This window comes from Trichoderma gamsii (genome assembly GCF_001481775.2).
Source record: "Trichoderma gamsii strain T6085 chromosome Unknown Scaffold_12.2, whole genome shotgun sequence".
Taxonomy (NCBI): Eukaryota; Fungi; Ascomycota; class Sordariomycetes; order Hypocreales; family Hypocreaceae; genus Trichoderma; species Trichoderma gamsii.
The window spans coordinates 585,181-603,221 of record NW_020171349.1 but is presented as its reverse complement, the minus strand read 5'-3'; the positions used below and the strand labels follow the sequence as shown (position 1 = coordinate 603,221).

At 49.9% G+C, this 18,041-nt stretch overlaps 6 protein-coding genes across 6 annotated transcripts; 3 read left to right on the top strand and 3 right to left on the bottom strand.

Annotated features, from left to right (window-relative positions):
- Positions 1–3,360: 3,360 nt before the first annotated feature.
- TGAM01_v204366 (exocyst complex component sec8) lies at positions 3,361–6,581 on the top strand (the record flags this gene model as incomplete). The annotated part of the gene is made up of 2 exons (XM_018808280.1): positions 3,361–5,864; positions 5,927–6,581. 2 exons carry the CDS (start codon positions 3,361–3,363, stop codon positions 6,579–6,581), a joined length of 3,159 nt encoding a protein of 1,052 aa, XP_018658551.1.
- Positions 6,582–6,952: 371 nt separating this feature from the next.
- TGAM01_v204365 (hypothetical protein) lies at positions 6,953–7,425 on the bottom strand (the record flags this gene model as incomplete). The annotated part of the gene is made up of 4 exons (XM_024549410.1): positions 6,953–7,036; positions 7,118–7,248; positions 7,311–7,323; positions 7,390–7,425. 4 exons carry the CDS (start codon positions 7,423–7,425, stop codon positions 6,953–6,955), a joined length of 264 nt encoding a protein of 87 aa, XP_024405874.1.
- Positions 7,426–7,854: 429 nt separating this feature from the next.
- On the top strand, positions 7,855–8,398 carry TGAM01_v204363 (hypothetical protein; the record flags this gene model as incomplete). The annotated part of the gene is made up of 4 exons (XM_018808279.1): positions 7,855–7,884; positions 7,957–7,990; positions 8,123–8,251; positions 8,364–8,398. The coding sequence occupies 4 exons, from the start codon at positions 7,855–7,857 to the stop codon at positions 8,396–8,398; spliced, it is 228 nt and encodes a 75-aa protein (XP_018658550.1).
- A 293-nt stretch (positions 8,399–8,691) lies between these two features.
- Positions 8,692–9,324, bottom strand: TGAM01_v204364 (hypothetical protein; the record flags this gene model as incomplete). Its single annotated transcript, XM_018808278.1, has 1 exon — positions 8,692–9,324. One exon carries the CDS (start codon positions 9,322–9,324, stop codon positions 8,692–8,694), a length of 633 nt encoding a protein of 210 aa, XP_018658549.1.
- A 2,745-nt stretch (positions 9,325–12,069) lies between these two features.
- On the top strand, positions 12,070–13,662 carry TGAM01_v204362 (mevalonate kinase; the record flags this gene model as incomplete). Its single annotated transcript, XM_018808277.1, has 2 exons — positions 12,070–12,297; positions 12,379–13,662. 2 exons carry the CDS (start codon positions 12,070–12,072, stop codon positions 13,660–13,662), a joined length of 1,512 nt encoding a protein of 503 aa, XP_018658548.1.
- Positions 13,663–14,004: 342 nt separating this feature from the next.
- On the bottom strand, positions 14,005–16,763 carry TGAM01_v204361 (hypothetical protein; the record flags this gene model as incomplete). The annotated part of the gene is made up of 6 exons (XM_018808276.1): positions 14,005–14,876; positions 14,951–15,553; positions 16,007–16,044; positions 16,333–16,361; positions 16,438–16,493; positions 16,583–16,763. 6 exons carry the CDS (start codon positions 16,761–16,763, stop codon positions 14,005–14,007), a joined length of 1,779 nt encoding a protein of 592 aa, XP_018658547.1.
- Positions 16,764–18,041: the final 1,278 nt, after the last annotated feature.

Below are 18,041 nucleotides of genomic sequence, written 5' to 3'. Positions count from 1 at the left end.
CCAGCAAATCTCATCCTGCTCCGTGCGAGGCGCCGCTTGGCCCAATCACGCCCCCTGGATGAGCATATCCCTGCGTGTGCTCGGCGAGAAAAGAGGAAAGTAGCACATCAGCTTTTGGCTAGTATTCCCTCCGTTACAGCGCTACTGGGCCAATCAGACAACTTGACGTGGCTGGGAGGGCCTCGTGTTAATATCCGCAATCGTCGACACCTGACGGGCATGGGAGGGGATGCTAGGAAACGAAGGCATACAACGTATTTGTACGACTGATTACGATGGGCATCAATATTTGGCGGCTGTGTGTGATGGTTGGGCCGTGCGTCCCCCATGGCTTTACCCCAGATGGGTGTACAATGTACGTATTTGAGAGAAATTAATATTGAAAGGCAATATGCATAGTACCTTAGTACATACCTGCATATAGGAGACTGGGTAGGAGACTGGGGCTGCGACGTCATCCACGCCTCTATATGAGTCCCGTTACTTTAGCCCTTGGAGCTGCTGGCATGGAGGGAATTGAAATGTGCATTGATTAATGGGGCTTACAATGGAATTTTGTGAATGCGACATGACGGAGAACAAGAGCTGAAACGAGCGGTTTGGTCCCTGGATGAGAAGCCACGCTAGGAGCACAAACTGCGCCGTAGTCTTCACGTCGGGAGATGATCCCGCGCATGGATCGGCAATTGCCACTAAGAGGGCGCTCCCCATCGTATTAGCAGTTGGCAGCTCGAGCTCCCAGTCCAGCCGGAATCGAGACGAGGCAGCCGAACAGCGTGGGATGAAGCCCGTTTTAGTGAGGGGCCAGGCCACAAGAAGCTGGCAGCCCGTTAGCGCTACCTAGCCGCCGTTTTTACCGCGACCTGAACGACGGTCCAGACCAGCTACAGCTAACCTGTTTTGCCGTGTCTTGTTGCTGGTGTATGCGGCTGAGACAAACAATGCGTTTTGCGTTTACGAGCTTCCCTTTCCTTTGCAACCTCGTCTAGCGACTGTTCGCGAGCCTCTAGCCTCTGGCCTCCAGCATACAAATACCGTGCTGTCTCTGCTCACATGCGGCCGATGCGATGAATGCGACTCTCAACTAACACCATCCACGAGCTCCCGGCGCGCTGAGGACATCGTCCTTTTCCCTCGCCATCATGTCACAACCCACTCAATCCGCCGAGCCGACAACTCCTGCTGCTGATGGAGAGATCAAAGAATACAAGATTCACGTGAGACTTGGAAAGCCTCATACGGGCTGCTCAGATCTGAGCTCGGGTCCTTACTAACCATCTCCTTGTCTCCTCGCGCAGGCCTCGAGCAAATACCTTGAATTGACTCGGCAGAAGCTGGAACTAGCTCGGCTGCCTCGCGAGGCTCCCGACGCGAACTCCAAGGCGTGGTGGAATCCGAAGCCCACGCTGGAGCCGCTCATTGACTTTTGGTAAGTATGCGCGACGCGCGCAGTAGCCTCCAGCTTTTGAAGTTTTGAAGTTGGGGAACGTAGCAATTAATGGAAAGTCGCTAGGCTTGAGCACTTTGCCTGGAAGGAACATGAGAGTGAAATCAATGAGGCGGTTCCCCAGTTCAGAATCAGCATCCAGACTTCTGCCACTGAAGGCCCGACGCGGATGCACTTCATCCATGCGCGGTCGCGCCATCCCAACCCTGTGCCTCTGCTCCTCATTCCTCCATTCCCATTTACCAACTTGTCCTTTCGGCACATCACCGACATCTTCGCCAATCCCAATGACCCAGACGTCGATCAGCCCTTTCACTTTGTCATGCCGTCTCTTCCTGGGCTGGGCTTCAGCGATCCTCTGCCCAATAGTGTGCATACAGTTTCCAAAACGGCTGAGATGCTTAACACCCTCATGAAGCAACTAGGATACAAATACTACATTGCGAGTAATTCTGGATCATCTGTTACTCCCAATGGCAGCATTGACTGGAAAATCATCAACCACTTGGCTGCTAGTTACCCAGACTCGTGCCTGGGCGTTCATTTGGTATCGCCGCCATGGAAAGCGCCCGAGGCGCGGAAGAATCCCGTCGAGTGGCTGAAATTGACTGTGGCAAAGTCTCTAAAGGCTGGGATACTGGGCTATTCAAAAGAGGACATAGCATCGCTTCGGGCAAGTGATCGGGAAAAGGCAAAGAAGAAGGGCAGCGATATGACTACCATTGGGGCATTTAGCGCATATGACCCTAATACGCTCACTTATGCGCTTTGTGATTCTCCAACTGGACTGCTGGTGTTCTTCCTGACTCTAATCAGGGCTCTGGGGTCAGAGAAGGAGTTTACTGCCACGGAGCTCGTCACGATCGCCAAGTTGACGTGGCTCCCGGGTCCAGAGGGAGCATTGCGATTATGGGCGGAGAATCATATCTTAGCCAAGGAAGAGGCGGAGCTGAAGCCGTCACATAGAGTTAAGGCTGCCATTACGGTATTCTTAACCGACGATGGGGCCAGTCAGAATGGCCCCGACTCGATGCAGAAGACTGATTCGCTCTCGCCATTCTCCTACGTATGTCCGAACTGGGGCAAGCAGCATTACGATGTAGTCTGGACTGGTCGAATACAGGGGAAGCAGGGGCTGTTGGCTTGGGAGCGGCCGCAGATTATTGCAGACGGTGTAAGGAGTCTTGCCAAGGCTTTACTCGCGGTGGACAAGAGACTCTATGAGGTTGAGCGCCGCAGAAGGACGGCTTAATTTGAGCAGTCCGAAGTTGATGGGCGCTCATCGGTTTTCAGTGGATGAGGTTTGGTATTCGTTGGCCATGTTTAAAAGCACAGCCTGGGAATTGTAAGTTAGTTAACTTTTAATAATACGGATTGATACCATTTTCGAAGCCTTTGAACATGAAGTCGGCTAGATATGATTTGTACATATGAGGAAGCCATCGACAAGTTGGTCTTGCTTTGTCTCTAAAGCGGCGCGCAAAGATGATGATCAAATAAGTGGACATTATCTAAGAAAATAGTAATAACGCGCTGAGAAACATTTTGGACTATTGCAGAGAAATTCCTAATATAGACCTATAGCCTAGTAGGAGTGACAACTTTCTTCTACAGCGAACATTGGCCTGAAGCTTGGCGGGGCTTGTGGCTCTAGCTGCCACAGTGGTCTGTGCGTCAGCATCAACCCAGCCAGTGCCAGCCAGCATTATAGAGACCAGACATAGGCTCAACACCTTGAACAAGCACCGAAGCACCAATATCGCATCTCGAAATATCTCCCTGCTGGACCAAAATCATAGCGAGGAGTCTCCCAAATACAGACCCCGAGCGTATCGATTTTCCCTTTTCCCCAGTACCGACGACAATGATCTCTCGTAGCCGGCCCCTCTGGTGACAATCCTCTACGGCCCATCATGTCCAACGGCTACGGCAGCTCGATGCGCAATGGCGACGGCTACGGCAACTTTGGGCGGTCGAATGACGACTACGACCCGTTTGGCGACAGTAGGAACAGAATAGACCGGTACAACATCCAGCCACCGTCATCACAGAGCCTCCGCAACATGCCGTCGCGGCCGCGCGCCCAGGAGACGAGCGCCGAGAGACAGATTACTCAGGTCTTGGAACACATCAGGGGCGAATGGCCGTCTCTGTGCCGGGAGGACTGCGTGCCTGTCCAGCTGGCGCTCCAGCTGCTGGATAACAGCTCGGTTGGTCGCGCTCACGACTACCGCAGGTTCCAGACGACGCACACGTACCTTCAGGACTCGCTGAAAAACATCGTACACGAGCACCATCAGGGCTTCAACAGTTCGATCGGTACATTCCACAAGATCCAAAGCAGCATTCAGGTCTCCCAGAAGCGAGTCCGAGCGCTAAAGGAGTCGTTGTCATTGTCAAAAACGAGCTTGTGCGCTACAGATCCAGGACTGAAGATTCTCTCCGAGGAGTCGAAAGCTTACGATGACCTTTTACAAACGCTAAACGAACTGGACGACCTTCGAGCAGTTCCCGATCAACTAGAGGCCCGTATCTCCGAGAAACGATTCTTGACGGCGGTCGAGGTGTTGCAAAATGCGCTGCGAAGACTGAGAAAGCCCGAGCTAGATAATATTGGAGCCTTGAGTGATCTGAGAAGCTACCTCGCAAATCAGGAAACTGTTCTCATGGATATTCTGGTGGAAGAACTACACGAACACCTTTATCTCAAATCTCCGTACTGTCAACAGAGATGGTCGAGCTTGGCTAAGAACCGAGGCGGAGCCAACGAGGGGAACCACAACGAAGAGAACCCCGTCACCCCTTTCTATTTGATCCTAGACTCAATTGACTTTGAGAGGCCAGTGATAGAAGATCCCATGAAAAACCCAGAGGCGGACACGTTTTATTACGTGACTCTATTGGTCGAGGCATTGAACAAACTGGGAAGACTACAGAATGCTGTAGAAACGTTGAAGAACAGATTGCCTGTTGAACTGTTCAGTGTCGTTAATGAGACCAACAATGAGGTTGAGCAGCGGCACCCAACTTCGTTTCGAGCTGCTATTGGGAAGCTGGACGGAGTTCAGATATACAGCCCCAGAGAAATCCAGATGCGAGCAGACGTTATTTATGATCTTCTTTGGACACTCTACGGCAAATTCGAGGCTATCGGAGAAGGGCAGCGTGTTTTTCATGAGTCCATCAAGGCTCTTATCCGCCGCGAAGGCTCTGGCAATAACATTGCTCTGCTTGGCAGTTTCAAGGAGCTTTGGAATCTCTACCAAAATGAGATACGGTCCCTTCTGCACAACTATGTAACAACAGATGCTGATGTCTACCAATTCGATTCTCCTACACCAGGAGTTGGTGCTAGTGGCAAAGACGGCATGCGAGAACACCTATTCAAATTCTCAGAGACGGATTCCAAATCCACTGAAGTCACTACAGAATACGATGCGCTCGAGACTATCATTCAAGCTACCGTTCCCGGCCTGACGGGCGGCTCTCGCAAACAGGGCTCCGATAGCAAGAGGAACAAGTCAGCTGCTGATGACGCCGGTTCAAGACGAAGCGCTGTGTATGGTGCAAGTCGGCAGGCATCGGGTCCTTCCAAGTCCTTGGTTGAGCCAAGCGTTTTCAATATGAGTCTGCTCTTACCGCCGACTCTCATCTTCCTACAGCGGCTCAAAAATATCGTTCCTCCTGGTTCTGATCTGGCTACGAGCACGCTAACCAGCTTCCTTGATAATTTCTTGGTCAATGTATTCCAGCCGCAGCTGGATGAGACTCTTGGAAAGCTGACTGACACCGTTTTTGGTGAGGCCGACTCCTTTTCCCAAGATCCTGCGTGGAGTCAATGCTCTCAGCGACCGATCTTTAAGGGAACCACCGCGTTCTTCCAAGTGGTTACAGCATTCTGCCGAATGCTTGGCACTATTCCTCCGGATCAAGCTTTGAGCTCTCTCATCGTCACTCAGATGATGAGATATTATGACCGCTGCTTTAGCTGGTTCCAATCACTCGTGACTAAGAGACACGATCAACCCTCTGACTCGAACAACCTGCGAGCATCGGCCCGCTTTTCTGTGCAATCTGGGAAAGTGAACGAAATCGCAAAGCAGCTTTCCGACGAGCTGGATGGCAGCTTGATGCAGGAAGAGGTTCAGCTTCTAATTCAGAAGACCAACGTCCAGCGACTAGCGGCAAATGACGTTATCCAGGACCGAGACACAATCTCATCCTTGTGCCTTTTATACAACAGCATGAGGTGGCTGGCTGCGAAGATTCAGAGCTTGAGGCATATAACAGCGCATGAGACGGATTCGTCACGGCAGCATCTCCCACGCCAATCAGGACAGCGGTGGGCGTTGAGTGATCCTAGCAAGGCTACAAACCAGAATCAAGTGCAGCTTCCTCTCACAGAAGAATCAGCTCAGTAAGTTATTCGTGATAATACCATCTAAATATTCGACGCCGTTCGCTAATAAATCTTGGTAGAAACTTTGACAACATTGTGTCGTCTTTTGAAGAGCTGGCTGCAACTGCTTTATTAACCTTGCACATGGAAGTGCGTTGTCGGGTGATTTATGGGCTGCGAAACACTCTGTCGCCAGACTTGGCGCCATATATCCTGGAGCAGGACGTGAGAGAGCCAGATCCCCAAATCATCAGTCTCAACCAAGAGCTGATTGTTTTGGACGAGACAATTGTGCAATTCTTGAGAGAAAAGGAAGTTTTGTTCATACGCACTGGGCTTGGCATCCTGATCAACACTTACTTGGTTAAGAATGCTACTCTAGCGTCTCCCATGAACGACAAGGGATGTCAGCGCATGCAGCTGAACATTCTCGTTCTTCAGCAGAACCTCAAAAACGTCGAAGACGGAACCGACCTGGCAAAGGCCGCTAGCTATTTCTCACTCTTCGAACGGGGTCCAGATGCCATCATTGAGAAGGCAAGAGAGTACAAGGATAGGCATGGGATGGGAACGCTTTCCATTGATCCCAACAGCTTCTCGTATGACGAGCTCAGGGCTTTGATTGAGCTCTGCTATAGCGAACAGATGGCGAACCCGGAGAGGGGCATCACGTCGGCTGCCAGGAGGCAGCTGGATGACAAGTTTGCGAGGTTGAGTGAGTTCAAGTGGGAATAATAGTATAGAAAGTGGCGTAATGAGTTGTTCGCAGATGTTATTAAGATGATTATGGTAGATGTAGGCGCTGGGGATATCGTTATATGACTGGTCAAGTTATGCGCTTGTCGATTTTAAAAGGGGTGCTTTCTATATCAAATTTAGGAGAACTAGAGTCAAGCCAGGTATTCATTAATAGGGATGAGTATATATCATGTACTGAGCGTACTTAGGTTGGTAGTCAGGGCATATTTATAGTTGGAGTATCCTTCCGGAGACTTCGCCTTTTTCTCAATAAAATACAAGCATCATTTATTGCATGCACCGTTAAATCAATAAAAAGAAAAACCATCGATAAAAGAAACATAAGTGAAGGGTATCAAGCAAAAGTATCATGTCCTAGGATGTCTCATGTTCGCCAGCACCCTTGCGAGCAGCTCCTCCCGGGTATCCTTCTTATGCGGGAAGAGGTTTCTCTAGAAACAGGCGACCAGGTTAGCCTGACATTTCATGATTATTTTTTTTTTTTTTTTAGTAGAAGAGATAGGAAATCTTACGGCCTTTAGCCATCTTCGCATCTCCTCTCGGGTCCAGGTTTCTGGATCGCCTTTGGGATCATCCTGAGCGGGAAAAATGTCGCCGCCAAAGATGGTCCACGCTGCTGCTGCGGTCACGACAGCTCCGAAGCCTTTGTTTGCTGTTAAACTAAAGATGGAAAGAAGCCAGGATGTAATTTAATCATGGACATACCAAGTAGTAAATTCTATATCTTGTTAGAAAATGAGGCTCGATGAGCGCCTATCATTAGGTATTGTAGCGCTTGGCTCACCTTGGACCTCATCGCCTTATCGAGTGGAGTAGACATTGTGCAATGATGAAGAAGTCTGGACCACACACGGAGCCTGTTATTAACTTGCAAAATTGAGGTTCGTCGAAAAAATCTCTGGTATTTATATATCGCTGAGAGAAGAGGCAAGATGCAAATCTGCCTTACTTAGCCACTTCGCAGTGATGGAATGTGTCCTTGATTCTTGTCCTTCACAGCGAAAGCCACTTAGACCGTCGGCAACACGCACGCTCGTCGCCACAGTCACCAGCCACAATCACTAGCCTCAGCCACAGCTAAATCTGTGGCTAGTGCGTCTGTTGGTCTGTGCGTTCCACCCCCCCGCGAAGCGGGCGCACAAAAACAATTTGTTGCCAAAAATCCAGCCGTGCTATCTCCAATCGTAAATTTCGTACTCTCTGTTTGCCCACGAACCCCGTCTCACAGAGCCGATCAAATACCGCCAAAATGCCTAAGGAGGTCGCTGATATCAAGAAGGTGAGGATTTCTATTGAGAAAGAAACGATTATTTTTTTTATCAACAATGTACTAACTTCCTTCTTTCTCCAGTTCATCGAGATCTGCCGTCGCAAGGACGCTTCGTGTACGTATTTTCGATGCAGCCAGCCGAAAGGCCGCCCCGGAGGAGGAATATAATCTCAACGATATTCGAAAACGAAGCGACAAGATGGGAAAAAGAAAAAGGAACTTCAATAACTAACTTGCTTTCTTTCAGCCGCGCGGATCAAGAAGAACAAGAAGGCCCACAACATCAAGTTCAAGGTCCGATGCCAGAAGCACCTCTACACCCTGGTGCTGAAGGACAACGACAAGGCCGAGAAGCTTAAGCAGTCCCTTCCTCCTAGTATGCGCCCCCCCGATCTCTTTTACTCCCTCCTAAATCCAATTCGACGGCATTGAGGTATCGAAGCACGAGAGAATTGATGGAAAGCTAACATTGTATTTTTCAACTACAGACCTGCAGATCGCAGAGGTTTCTAAGAAGAACTAAGAAAATGAATCGGCGGTAAAATCGGAGGTGGTGGCATTCGGCGTGAGAAGGGTTTACATGCACAAACTGGGCGTCTCGGGATACCTTGCATTTCATGTGCTCAGAACGCGCGCTCGCAATAGAGCTCAATATAACGATTTGAGACACAAAAAAAACAAAACAAAGCAACAATTCGCACACACACCGATTAATGAGTCCGAATGAATTATATGTCCCAGCTATAACCGCCTGATGAAGAACCACGAAGTGAAAGAAGAAGGAAAGGGAATGGGGGTGCTCGGTGAAATGCCCAGTTACACGATGTGCCTGAAGCGGCGATGATCCTTCTTGAGGGCAATGCTCGCCAAGCCTTGTAATCGTTCCTTTAGAACATTGCCAGCCCAGAAGACGACTAGATCCTCATCATCACCAAACGTTTCAATCCTCCAGCCTGCCCATATGCTCTTCTCCAGACCCTCCTTTCGCAATTCGTCTTCCAGTGCTTGATATTTCAGTTGTAGTGCTTCTCGATGCTCGCCTTTGACTGTTATGCGGCAGACGTCGAAAGTGTCGTTGCTGTCCTTGTGCTTGAAGGCTTCGCGCATCTGTGGCCTTGCCCCCGCCGGCTCCATGTGGAAGAGTAGGACAGAGTCGGCTCCTGGTGCTGTGAACTCGCTTAGGCTGCCATTTGCCATCCTGTTCTCGGCACTCTGGATCCATTCTCCGTGAGCCTCGGGGGAATCCCAAGGCGCTGTGATGAGAAGGGTCGATTGGTCCGTTGCGTCGGTGTACATGCTGCTCACGTTGGCGCCGGGATTCAGGTTGTGCGCCTGGTTATTGCGGACCCAATTGTCCTGAATCTCCTGACACTCCATGAGTGTCTCGAGGAACTCGAGGGAGTTGTACTGGCCCCTCAGCTTGATGAGGGCAAACTCGGTAACGGGCATGACGGCTAGGTGCGCGCGTGTGTGTGAATCGGCTGGTGATACAAAGGGAGACAGGTATGATTGGATGATATTGAATTGTGAACTATGGATTTAGGAAAGCTGCTGCGAGCAACCGAAGGCCTTTTATCTCATTCGAGATTATCTTTTCTTCAATCTAGGCAATGATACAGTGACGCTGCTATCCGTGGCTCCGCGGACAATTGTTGTCTCGAATTTCGAATTATTGGTGTTTGCGTAAGACGGTAACCTAGAATATCCGTGGGATACAGCAGCTTACAGGGCACCTAGTTTGAACAAGAGAGGGAGCATGAAGGCATCGCGGCCGCGCAAGCAGCTGCACTTTCCCTTATAGGCGAGCTCGATCTCATTTTAGCTCATCCCCCCCCTCAATCAACTAAGGCTCGTCGATCAGCCCGACTTGTCTGGGCAGAAATAATAAGAGGTGGCTTGAGGCGTTTTGTGTCGTCATCACCCCCGCCCTTTAGAGTCGCTGGACGTATCGCAGTGACAGGATGGCGGTGGCACTTGAAATCGAACGTCGATGGGCGCAAACTTGCTTTGGGCCAGGTTCCTCGCAATCTTCCCTTTTTGGACGGCGATTTTTTTTTTTTTTTTTTTTTTTTTGACTTTTTGGTTTTGCTAAAGGTGGCGTGGATGGGAGTGGGATGATTATTTTGTCCGTAGCTAATGAGAGGAGGGCTGATTGGCACCGGTTGAAAAGTCACCTTGACGGCGCTATAGAAAGTGAAGAAATGGATGATTTATAAATAATGATTGGTTGGCGGCGAATGAGCGTCAGTTGTGAGTGTGGTGATAAGTAAAGCATACCGTATGTATCCAGGAATGTAAGTCTATATCAAGTATCCCTCGGCGACTCTGTTTTCAATGGAGAGCTGCCGAATCCTATGAAGGAAGAAATAGCAATGGAACAAAAATTACATCGAATTTGATGTCATTTTTGAATTGTAGGCGTAGAAGGCATTTGGATACCTCGTCTCAACAGAGTTTCCGCTTCTCTTATGTTATCTGCTTGACACGGCCCATTTGCTGAGTGCCCCAGGCGGGCTGTTGCTCATTTTGCTTAGCAACTTCAGACCATTTTGCACGATGTATTTGAGATCTGAAATGATGGCCCGAACACAAGTTTGATCTAAACCTCGCAAGAGAAGGATGGCGTATACGCCTGTAATTTCTGTGATGTACAAGTTTGCACGAAAGGGGTCGCCATCTCTCTCTTGATCTATCAGGTCTTCTTAGATGGCGACCTCTGCTATTAATCATCGGAAGATGCAAAACGAATCAAAGACCTTGCAAAATATCTCCCTCTGAATGACTAGTGTATCTTAGTTCTCAGCATTTTGAGACCTGTGCTGAGAGCATAGATGGTAGCTGTTGATTCATATTGCTTGATGAACACAAATAACATAGACTTCTCTCTTCCACCCTGACGCAATGCGCACCGGATCTTTTGGATATTACAACTAGTTTGAATGCCTATATATTTCGTTGATTCATTTGACCTTGTTTCCTGCAATGGAAAAGTTGGGTAGATTACATATCAAGTCATTGCCAGCGTACGGCACTTGGCTGCCGAATCTCTAATCAAGACGTTGCGTGCTTGACTGCTGGCCTCTTCTTGGTCAATTACCCCGAAGGTGGCATATCTCATCTGCATCTATGTAATGTAACGACTATTCCGGGTATAATACCAAGGGTAGTGAGCAGCTGAAAGATTGATCGGAATATATCGACGAATCCAATTCAGCCACGCACCAGCTTGTCTCGTCTCACAAAGTTGCTGTCTAGCTTCGGCTTAGATGCCCGACTGCTCTGCGGCCAATACGAATACGCAGCCAAAGCAATCCGAGCAAGCCAGGATATTACCCCACTTGCCCTGTCGCACAGCAATGGCCAGGGCTAAAGGCCAGCCAATGGGCCTCTAGAGCGCCCACCACCAGCAAAATTTCTTCCAATTGGGGCTTCATCATTACTGTGCTGCGCTGAGGCAGCTGGGACTTGGTAGCGGCTGGCTAATGCAGGCGTGATCGTGGGTGCTACGTTGGGGCCGTATCCGACATATCAAAGGTGTATAGCTGCGCATTCGTATCTGGCCGATCTGATTGATCTGACTGATCTGTTGGAGGATGTGGTGATATGTCTTTGATGGACTGTGGGATTTTCACAGTGATGTGAGATATGTCCGAATGTCAAATTACAATCTAGGTAGTAATTGCTGGGATCTCTCTTTATATGCATCAAATAGCGGTGCGCGCAGCAAGAAATCAGATGCATCAGTTGGGCTTTATCATGTTACTGACGATTGTTTCCAGATTTGGGGCAGTTGGAGATCAATAGTCCGCTAAATTCCATCGTGCGGGGACTTCTTTTCAGGAAAGGCTTGGGCCGCTTCGACTTTGACCATCCCAAAAAGCTAGCTTGGTGCTTGGCCCCAGATCCTTTGGCGTAAGGGGGGGCAGCCACACGACTAGCAAGCAGCCTTGTACTTCCACGTCTCGAGAAGTTGTGCTGTACAAAGTCTCTGCATCACCCATCCTGCGGCCAGACAATATCAAGCTGTCTCCTCCTCACGCCTCTTTTTACAAGTATAGACGCATAGAACAGCTCGGCATTGGCATATTCTGACCACCGCGTACCTGCGACGACGACGATCTTCCTAGAGGCGACCTCTGCCCCTCGCGCCTCGAGAACCCTGCCCTGACAATCAGGTAGCAGCTTGAGATTGTCATGACATTGCAGCGTCCGACGCCAGCAGACGAGCCGTTCAAAGTTGCCAAAGCAGTCCAGATGGATGACGCTGCAGAGCCCAACGGGAGTGTGTCACCAGTCAATGGCAATGGACACCACCGCACTCTGTCGCAGCGCAGGGCATCTGCTCCCATGGCGCCGCCCTTTATGGTGTCTGCGCCAGGCAAGGTGATTGTCTTTGGAGAGCACTCTGTTGTATATGGCAAGGTGCGTTGAAAATTATAAAAAACCACCTCTACTATTCCAAGAAATCAATCAATCGCTAACAAGCCATGTCTTGCTGTGTAGCCTGCCATCGCCGCCGCCATTTCGTTACGATCCTACCTCCACGTCACAACGCTGTCCAAGTCGAAGCATACCGTCTCGCTTCGCTTCCCCGACATCGATCTCACTCACTCCTGGGATATTGACAATCTCCCCTGGGCCCAATTTCAGCACCCTGACAAGAAAAAGTCATACTTCTCATTGGTCACGCAGCTTGACCCCGAGTTACTGGATGCCCTGCAGCCGCACATCGACGAAGTCTCTCCAGACCGGCCAGAAGAGATTCGAAAAGTTCACCGGAACTCTGTCACAGCCTTCCTCTACCTCTTCCTTTCTCTCGGGTCACCACGATTCCCAGGATGCCTCTATACTCTGCGCTCCACAATTCCTATTTCAGCTGGATTGGGCAGCAGCGCTTCCATATCCGTCTGTCTAGCCGCTGCTCTGCTGCTTCAGCTGCGGACGCTTTCTGGCCCTCACCCCGACCAGCCGTCAGAAGAAGCACGCGTTCAGGTTGAGCGAATCAACCGTTGGGCTTTTGTGTCGGAGATGTGTATTCACGGGAATCCTTCAGGAGTCGATAACACCGTGGCGACCCAGGGCAAGGCGGTAGTCTTCCAGCGAACAGATTATAACAAGCCACCGTCTGTGCGCCCATTGTGGGACTTCCCCGAACTACCACTCCTGCTTGTGGACACGAAACAGGCCAAGTCAACGGCAGTCGAAGTAGGCAAGATAGGAAAGCTGAACAAGACACACCCCGCTATTATTGGCCCAATCCTCGAGGCCATGCGCCACATCACAGATACTGCCTCTCAATTAATCGAGGACAAGGATTTCAATCCGAAAGACGAGGAAGGCCTACGGAGACTGGGTGAGCTCATGGCGATCAACCATGGCCTGTTGAATGCTTTGAGCGTATCACACCCCCGGCTGGAGAGAGTGCGTGAGTTGATAGACCACGAGGGCATCGGGTGGACAAAGCTCACTGGCGCTGGTGGCGGCGGCTGCTCCATCACTCTGCTCAAGCCCAATGTGCCGGAAGAGAAAATCGCCAAGCTAGACAGCCAATTTGAGGCTGAAGGCTATGAGAAGTACGGCACTACGCTTGGCGGTGACGGCGTGGGAGTCCTGTGGCCCGCCGTCCTAAAGAACGGCACCGAAGAAGACGAAGAAGGCGGCATGGAAATTGACGTGGACAAGTTCCTCAACGCGCAGGGCACTGAGGGCGTTGAGCAGCTCGTCGGAGTCCACGGCGACGGCGGCGAGAGAGAAGGATGGAAATTCTGGCGAGTGGAGAGCGAATAGACAAGCCCCTATAAAATCGAAGCTTGGAGGCTATAGTGAGATTTGACATCATGGTGGCAAACAGAACATGTGCCGGAAGAGGTTCAAGAGTACTGCTTTTCAACGCATGAGCATTGGGACGCTGCAGTGGCGTTTGAGGAACCATTTTTCTTTTCTTTTTCATTCATTTTCTTTTTCGCTGTATGATATAACAAGAATCATTTCTAATCATAGTTCTAGATATAATAGATTTAACGCATCTGATGACTTGATGTTTTGTATCTGATGGTAGAACACATTATGCAAAGACAATCAATCAGTCACTACTCGTATATAAAAGCACGTCTATATAGGCCCCCTTGACTATTTCAACTCCGACAGCCGATACTTCCAATATCCTTCCCGCACAGGGTCCCACTTCTCTGATAGTTCTTTCAGACACAGCTTGGCTTTCTCAATATCGCCCTGCTTGTGGTAGACTTCTGACATGAGGTCCAACGCATGCGAGCTCGTGACCTCCTCATCCTCAGCACCCAGATTAGAAAAGAACTGCGACGCAAACTCCCCCACCGTATCTAGACCACGACCACCTTTCGCCAAGACTCCGCGCAGGTACAGCCAAGAAGACTGATTCTGCGGTGCAAGCTTAATCTTCTCCTGTGCGTACGCAATCTCCCTATCGATAATGGAGTCCGGCACCTTGGGATCATGCTCCGTAGACGCACTGCCCTTTGTGGAATGGGACGGATCCGAGAAGACAATGAAGAAGCGGTGCGACCACGCCGAGTTGTTGCGCAGGTCATCCTCAATCATGTTCTGCGTCGTGGCGAGCTCAAACGGACTCCAGTAGTTGAGCTTCGTGATGAGGTACTGGCGGTACGACCACACATGGTAGTTCTTGGTGTCCTTGGCGAGGATCCTGGAGATGAAGTCGGTCTCGGATTTGGCAAACTGCTTGGCGGCCTCGGCGTCGGAGCTGAGCGTGTTGGCGAAGTGGTGGTCGAGGAGCAGCTGGCGGTGGTGCCAGATCTGGTAGTTCTTGAGGTGGTTCAGGGCGACGTCGTTGAGCCACTGGATCTCATCCGTAACGGAGAGCTTGAGGGCGGAGACGATTTTGAAGCGGTAGAGCCAGACGGTGTAGTGGCCTGGGTTCATGCCGATGACATGCTCTGTGAGGCGGAGGCAGCGAGGGGAGTATTCTTCAGAGGCCATGACGGCGCGGAGGTAAGAGACGGCTGGGGATGATGATGTTAGCTGAATCTGCTTTCATTTTCCTCTCATTGCATTCTCAAGGTTTGCATGGTCGTACCCTCGGCATAGTTGTCGGGATAGGCAATCCTCGCCAAGGCATCCTGAGACTCTTCCTGCGGGATGGGAATAACATCGTCCCACTCCGGGTCGTTGCTAAGGGCCCCGGGAATCTCCCCGTAGAGCTCTCTCTTCAATGCTGCCATCTCTTGCCGCCTCTTCTTTTCCTCGTCGATATCCTCCTGTGGGAGCTCGGCGCCTTTGCTGCGAGCGGCGTCCCTCTTGAGCAGAAACTGTCGATGGAGGACGTTGAGCGCAGTCAGCTTGGCCTGGCTCAGCGATCGCTTCTTGAGCTCCTCGATTCTGTAGGTGCTGATGTCGCGGCCGTGCTTGTCTGTTCCCCAATTGTAGTTGTTCTTGAGGCGGCGGCAGGGGAGGCCTTCTTTGGTGACCTGCTTCCAGTACTCGCGGTCGGTTTTGTTCGAGAGGGATACTTGGCGGTTTGCGACGGGGAGGATCAGTCTCGAGTGGGTGTACGTCTTCTTCTCTGCGGGAGTCAGGCCAGGGAAGCCAACTTCCTCGAATCGCCGCTCGACAGGGTTGGTCTGGTAGTAGCGCTGCTTGGACCGCTCGCCAACAGTCACTGGAGGGGCATCAGGTGTAGCTGCGGGAGACAGAGCTTGTGTTAGCTGGCGTTTTTGGTACGGTGCAGTTTACAACAGCCAGATATGCTGGGTATGAGGGTAGAATCAGGTTTCAAGCTTGCCTTTGGGCTCTGGGTTGGCAGCCTTTGCAGTGGCCTTTGGCTTAGGCGGCATATTGGATGCTGCGAGGTGTAAATGCGAATGGCGGGGCTTTTTTTTCGAGTTGGAGCTTCAGATAATGCTGCCGCCTGCCGACAGGGTTTCTCCCCGCCATGGGGTCCGGACCGACTAGCGGCGCGGCGTTGCAAGGACAATGAGAACAATCAGATGCGGGAAGCGCTCAACTTTGCATTTATCGCTTGTATTGTGTCGGAATTTTGGAGTCTGTATCTACTGATGACTTTTTTTATGACTCTGTTACGCAGTTTCTATGGATAATATCGTTTCATACCTATATAGAGCCTACTTCTTACTGTCAGGAGTAATGCTCGTCTTTGTCCATGGGATAAGCCTAAGCAGTGGTGTGTTAATGCGGGACATCCTATATCCACTGGAATCAATGATTGAAGCCTTGAATCTTGGTAGATCTAGGAGCAAAGATGGAACATGTTGGAGCAAAATTCATGACTTCACCAAGCACGAATTCAAAGAGTTAGATATAAGATAATATGTTGTAAATAATTATAGGGACCTAGCCAAGAGTGAAGTAAGTCCTCATAGTTGCTATTGACATGCTTCAGGTGGGTATGACAACACTTCTGACACACAAGCTCTCCGTCCTTCGTCCTTGACCATCTACTGTTCATTGCAAACGAGGCCCTGTCCAGCCTGGATTAAGTTGTAGTATCAGCAAATGCTCGAAAGTGATGTTTTAGTTACCCCATTTATGTATGAATCAACGTACCAATCCAAGAGTGCAGCAATTGGGTTTGTAGGCACCAGTGCAGCCGTCCGGGCCAACTATAGAAAGAGGGAAATATTAGCTACCAAGCTTTATTATATACTAGTAACATGAAAAGAGCAAATTTAAAAAAAAAGTAAACCGGTACCATTCTGGCAATCAAGGGCTAGCACGCCAAGGACATTAACACTGCAGCACATGGGACTGCTGTTGGTCAAGCCGCCTGGGCAGGAAAAAGGGGCGCGGGTAGCAATGTTGTGAGATTTGGACTCGGTAACGGGGGCGGCGAGGCCCAAGGTGAAGAGAGCGGCAGCAGTAAGCAACTTCATTTTGGCGGATTTAAATAAAGAAAGTAGAAGGCTTTATCGTCTGTTGCAATTGTGGTATTGAGTGTACAGCAGAAGAATTCTATGCATTTCGAGATGGGAGAGCTGACTTATATACAAATATCCAAGTCAAGGGACGTCTGGTCTGGGATCATCGCAATCTCGTGTGATACTTTTCTGGGCTATTAGATGTCTCGGTCAGTCTCAGCTTTCTCCTATGACACACTCATAGTAGATTAAGTTTTTATATTGCGACGCACTAGAAGTTCTGGCCCGAGGCTGTCCCTTATAATTAGTATGAAGGAGGGAGAGGCAGTAGCATCGCCGCTGTTCGTATAGCCTGTGAAAGCCATGGCTCTTCCGGAAAGGATCAATCAGCTATGCCCCCCTTGCATTAGTCTAGTCTATAATAAATTATTTCTTTCACCTAGATGCAGTCAAGGGAGACTCTTTGCCTACTATGCGGCACCGCTCACTCGGTTCCTGGATATTGGCCTGTCTGAGACATGAAGCGGGTCTCATAAGACAAAGTTTCTCGAAGATGAATATTACTCAGTAGACGATGGATATTACTCAGTAGACGATGGATATTACTAGTTGACGATGGATATTACTCAGATCAACCACGAACATTACCAAGCTGACCTATGCGACATACCACGACCGCTCCTTCTTGTGCCTACACCCCCCCTAAACATCTCCAGCGCAAAAACACTTGAGCAGCATAGGTAATTAATATGTCATGTCTGTTGTAGAATTTGACGTCTTTATTTTGAGGTTCTATATCTTATTGTAATGAATTTCAACCTTTTGCGTAATTCTGGTCTTGACGAAGCTACAGGCAGCGAATAGATCGATCAAGCTCCTGTGCTTATAAATTTCAGATTAAAGCTCAAGCAAAAGTCAGGCCACCAAGCGGCTACCCCAAAGACCGAGACCACCAAGGATCACACACAAATCTGTATGTGACAAACCAATCGGGGCGGCGCTCGTGCTCGCAGCGCTATGCATTGCCCTATTGTATGTATGTATTTGTTTTGCGGTCTCTGTCCCTCTGATAACAACTTGGCCACGGCGACTATGCGCCATCCCAGACTATAGTAATTGTGTGGATAGCCCAGAGCCATGAAAATGTCACTCAGAATATATCATCTTCTCGAATGGTCTCAAGACGATGCTCGAAGTGTGCTCAATCCCTGACTCGCGTACGAGGGTCTTAACGTGAGGTTGGTCTCTCGCACGCGTCTTTCAGGTGAAAGAGCACAGGTCGAACATCGTCTT